The 5,353-nt window shown below is 36.9% G+C and overlaps 1 protein-coding gene across 2 annotated transcripts in view; it reads left to right on the top strand.

Moving 5' to 3' along the window:
* Positions 1 to 5,353, top strand: part of LOC112150658 (ETS domain-containing transcription factor ERF-like) — a 14,926-nt gene that overhangs the window by 3,136 nt on the left and 6,437 nt on the right. Inside the window, exons 3-4 of one of the 2 annotated variants that reach the window (XM_024279116.2) lie at positions 4,486 to 4,714; positions 4,784 to 4,904. In XM_024279116.2, the coding sequence (XP_024134884.1) occupies positions 4,486 to 4,714; positions 4,784 to 4,904 (350 nt within the window). Of the gene's footprint in view, positions 1 to 4,482; positions 4,715 to 4,783; positions 4,905 to 5,353 lie in introns of both variants that reach the window. The other variant, XM_024279107.2, reaches the window with a different exon arrangement.

The raw sequence follows: 5,353 nt of genomic DNA, 5'->3' as shown, positions 1-5,353 counted from the left end.
AGAATATATAAAATATTTTTAAAGTGAGGAATATTTTCATAGGATTGAACTGCTGCAGTCATCATTTGTTAATTGTCTTTTTTTTGCCTGTTTGGGTTTTGACTTTCCTTGTTTTTTGTTTTATTTTGTTTCGCTTTGTTTTGTTCTTATTTCCAATGTATTTTGTTGAACTTCTAACGTTTCCACTTCCTTCCTTTTAGAAAAAAGGTTTAGTTGTTTGTTTTCCACCTTGAATAATATTTCCTTGCAGCATTTCCACCCCCCTTTGCAAAGGAAACACCCATTTAAAGTGCAGAAAATGTGTCAGAAAAGGCAAAAAGAGAAATCTATGTTTGAAAATATTTAACATTGTAAAGGATTATTTATTATTGAAGTTATTCATGATTAAATCCTTCATTTCACATATTCATACAAGACAGATCATAAAAACACTCTTGTGCTGAACTGTTATACATTACACATTGTTATTGAAATTCAAATATAATTTCTTACTTTGCATTATAAATGTCTCAGATTTGTTATGCATTACATGACTCTTTCATTATTTTCAGATTCTCTGTTTTTCCAGGATGGGAAAATATAAAAGTTAAATGCAGCACAGAGTATTTTACATTTAGATGAGCTGCAATAATGATTACGAGTAATGTGGTTTATTTTTGATGAAGTGGAAGCACAGGGAGAGCAGTTGGAGGACCGACAGTCTGTTTTAGTTTGTTTGATCCATCAAAATGTAGAAAATGTACTTTAAGAAAAGAGGAAAGAGAACCTGAAGCTTTTGCACCGAATGAAGAACAAACCAAAACAGTTTGACCGGAGAGACTCTGTAAACAGACCACGACTAAACACATCAGGGACACAAAAAGGAAATTAAAGTGTTTGGGTTTGCAGTTTTTCAGGAAATTTTGATCCATTTTAGGATTTATAAACAGTTTTACTGTGTAGAAAAAAAATTTAGTTTGTGAAAGTTTTCCTCAATTGTGGTTTTGAGTTTTGAACTTTTCTTTTTTGGGCAGTGAGATAGCTGGAAAGCAATACAATAGACTTCATTTATTTAGAACTTTTCAAGACAAGAATAAAAAATTACTTTACACTTTAGTGTAAAGTAATACGGATCTGAGGCTGAGGGGAAGGGAGTTCCAGAGGGATGCAGCCACTGCTGCAAATACTCTGTCGCCTTTAGGAACTAAGCATGTAATAAAGTTACCAAACATGCAGTAGACAGACCATTACCAGGGCTGCATGGCGGGGCAGTGGTTAGTGGTCTCACTCTGCTGTGAGAGGGCTCTGGTTGAGATCCAGTTTGGGCCTTTCTTTGTGGAGTTGGTAGGTTATGTTCTCCTCGTGCACGTGTGGGTTTACTCCTGGTTCCTCCCAGAGTCCAAAAACATGATTCACAGGTTCATTTGTGTCTCTAAATTGCCCCTAGGTGTGCATGTGTGAGAGTGATTGTGTGACCCAGCAACAGACTGGAGAACTGTCCAGGGTGAACCCTATCTTCACTCCACCATAGTTGTGATAGGCTCCAGCAACCCCATGACCCTGAAGCCCCACAAACCCACTGAATCCTAAGAGAGATTCTGGGTTTGGATGGATGGATGGATGGATGGATGGATGGATGGATGGATGGATGGATGTCTACCAGTTGTGATTCATATTAACTTTTAAGAATTACATTTTACTAAACTTTCTTCACTATTATCAGTTCTTATTAGAGTGAATAAAACAATTGTTCTGATGTGTGGCTTTAGTTTGCTTTTCTTATTAAGTTCAACAATTCACTAAGATTCTTTCATTCAAATCAACATCTAGAAAATCTCATAAAATCATAAAATACTGAAGGTTCGTTCACAGTTTAAATACAACCCAAAAAGATTTCCTCACAAGTTTTGCTTAAAACAGGACAAACAGGAATCTCATAAAACCAACATGCATCGTACTGATATTTGAGAAGAAGCTTCACTTTAAAATGATTCTGACACTTTAATGTTTATTAGGAATGAATGGACGGATATCACTTCTGTTTTGTGAGAAAGAAAGTTATTTCAGGCTAAATCTGTCTTTCTTTGTAATCAAATATCTATTGGGTGGAAAATTTAAATAGTTTATGGAAAAATAGTTTTAACAAGGTTGTTTCACTTCAGGGACACCATATTCTCCCGTAAAAGTGATGTACAGAAAACAATTCAATAACAAACGTTTAGAAAACATCATTGTCTTTTATGTTTAAAGGTTTGACAGAAAGCTCAAACACGATAAAAGTGTTTTAATAAAGCCTCTTTTAATGATTGTCGCTGATTCAAAGAAGCAAGAACTCATTAAGATTTTTGGGACTGAAGTGGTTTCAGGACCACTTAGAAAAACATTCCAACATAATAGATACCTCGTAACACTAAGTCATTTTATTCAGCATGTTCCTTTACCCTCAGGGATAAACCTGTAAAATGAACAGTTTAAGAACTGTTCATTTTCACGGTGACGTCAGACAAAATGGCGACAAGGCGAAAAGGCGAATAGTTACTTTGGTGTTCGCGTTCAGAACAGCAAAGCTGACAGCTGAACGCTGTTTCACACAATTTTACATAAATAATAAACCAATTCAACAGAAAAATGTACAATATTCATTCTATGAATGTCCTGCTGAACTGTATTTTCATTTCCTGTCTTTGATCGTTCACAAATCTAAATACAAATTTAAAAAATCCTCCAATATTTGAGGTTTTATTGAAATATTGATCTTTTATTTGAGCAGATATTATTCTAACTGGTTCTATTCTGCCTGATGTTATTTGCCCGAATTTTAAGTGCGATCAACACAAAAGTTGATAGAAATTCATGTTGTCCACATTTAATACCTTCAGCAAAGACACACATCGCTGCATTATCTACACATTTCTAATCACTACCCAGGATAAATGTACTTGTTGTTCTACAGGATGTTTTAGGGAATAATTGTAAAAACAGGAATGGTTTGGTTCAGTGAAAATGTTCAGAGCAGCTATGGAGCCATGTATTTTCAACTTTCAAAATAAGAGCGGTCAAGTAAAAATAATAATCTCTGGATGAACATCTTTTATAACATTACATGGAAATAGTCTCTTTCATATTTTTGCCTACAGTTTCAATTAATTTTATCATTTTTTTTACCTTTATTTTCCTGCAGATCAGACACATTTATGAACAAAATCAAAGAGGAGTGATGTTAGAACTACGGCTGAGCTAACAGCAGCTCACTGACCGCAGTAGAAAACATTATAACAGGAATAAGTTTGACTTTAATGTCAGACACGCTGGAATTGTCTGAGTTTTGCTCTGTTTACTATAATTACATGAGAACGGAAATTTAGGCAACTTTTAACTGGTGAGAAAAGATCTTCTGCAGCTCCACGTCTCAAAACTATTGCTAGCATTAGCGTTAGCATTAGCACAGATTAATAGAATAAAATCATAATTATCTTCATAATCAAACAAGCAGCATTCAGTGAAGTACTTGTAACCTTTCTCTAACTATGACCGAGTTGTCAGAGAGAAATAATCCACGACTCATTTAATATCATCCAGAGGAATTTGGGGAAGCAGCTGAGCTGCAGCTTTCTGCAGGAGGATTACTGACATTTGTACTCTGATTTGGGAACAATCTAAGAGGGAAAAATGAATACAACCAGGTAGGACATTTATAAAATAAATATTGTACACATTTCAGTTACAATTGCTTAGGTTACCTTTTATTATTTACGTAAAATTCCTCCAAACACCGTTCAGCCGTCAGCTTTGCCGTTCTGAACCATAGACACCAGAGGTCACTCTGTTCACGTGTGACGTCAGGTGTTAAGGGTCTATTGTTTATCTTTTAAAAACTAAAAAACATCTGAGAAATTGATGGGAATTTTCCTCACTTTTCTATTTTTTTCTTCATCTTCCATCAATGAATCAATAAAATAAATTAGTTTCATTTCACTTCATTCAATTTGAGTGGGAACAAGGCAGAATCAATCAGTGAACTTTTTCTTTCTTATTTTGAAGGCTGAAAAGACGTGACTTAATAGCTGCACTTAAAATATTTAACTAATCCATAAAAGGCCTCTTTTTGCCTTGTGCTTCTCCTTTATTAACCTCCTGTATTTATATTGCAAAGATGCAACATTACAGCAACCTCTGAGTTAAAAAAGATAATTGTAGTGAAAATTTAGAGCCCAAGAACCATAATAACCTATTTGCTGTGTGTGATTTTGTTGTATTTACTTTTTAACACCAGAGCTCCACTGTTTATGTTCTTTGATTTATTGATTGTGAAGTAGAAAAGCGGCGTATGGTTGAAAGGTTACAGTACGTTAAAGATTTTGTGCTTAAGCGATGCCTCAGGTATCAAAGGGTTTAAAATGGAGTCTGCAGTGACATCTAGTGACATAAGAAGCAAATTGCAAACAAATAACTTTCCCTGCAGTCTGTGGGTTCATTAAGGCCTGTCATGTTTTTCTCCCCCAGCAGTGCTGTTTCCAGACTGGGCCTACAAACCCGCCTGGTCCCCCGGCTCCAGGCAGGTGCAGCTGTGGCACTTCCTGCTGGAGCTGCTGGGTCGCGGCGAGGGCGGGGCCATTGGCTGGGGAGGGGAATGGGGGGAGTTTGTGATCAGGGACCCCGAGAAGCTGGCCAGGCTGTGGGGGGAGAGGAAAGGCAAACCGCACATGAACTACGACAAACTCAGCCGGGCCCTCAGGTACCAACCGGTGCACAGGTACAGCTCATGCCAAACAGGAAGTGGTCAACACTGAGCTTCTCCTTGCAGATATTACTACAACAAACGCATCCTGCACAAGACCAAAGGGAAAAGGTTCACCTACAGGTTCAACTTCAGCAAACTCATCCTGGTCAACTACCCAGGATACCCGGCACCGCTCTGCCATCAGGTCACCTCCACGCCTTCACTTCCAATGATTCTAATGACATCTACTGAGTTTTGGGGGCTAGTTTGGAGTTAAGCTAACACTCTAGCAACATGCTAGCTTTTTTGGCTACTTTGGCATCTACTGAGGTAGTTTGGGCTAATTTGGAGTTAGGCTACAATTTTAGCTACGTGCTAGAATTTTTATTTATTTATTTATTTTGGCTACCTTACTACTTATTGAGGATTTTTAGGCTAATTTTGAGTTAAGCTACTAATTTAGCGACGTACTAGCTTTTTTTAGTTAATTTGGGATCTACTGAGTTTTTTGGGGGCTAGTTTGGAGTTAAGCTAATACGCTAGCAACATGCTAGCTTTTTTGGCTACTTTGGTGTCTACTGAGGTTTTTTTGGCCAATTTTGAGTTAAATCAATATTTTAGCAACGTGCTAGCTTCTTTTTTTTAACCTAATTT

This window comes from Oryzias melastigma, linkage group LG17 (assembly GCF_002922805.2).
Source record: "Oryzias melastigma strain HK-1 linkage group LG17, ASM292280v2, whole genome shotgun sequence".
Taxonomy (NCBI): Eukaryota; Metazoa; Chordata; class Actinopteri; order Beloniformes; family Adrianichthyidae; genus Oryzias; species Oryzias melastigma.
The sequence above is the reverse complement of the archived record's forward strand: the minus strand, read 5'-3'. Positions and strand labels throughout refer to the sequence as shown.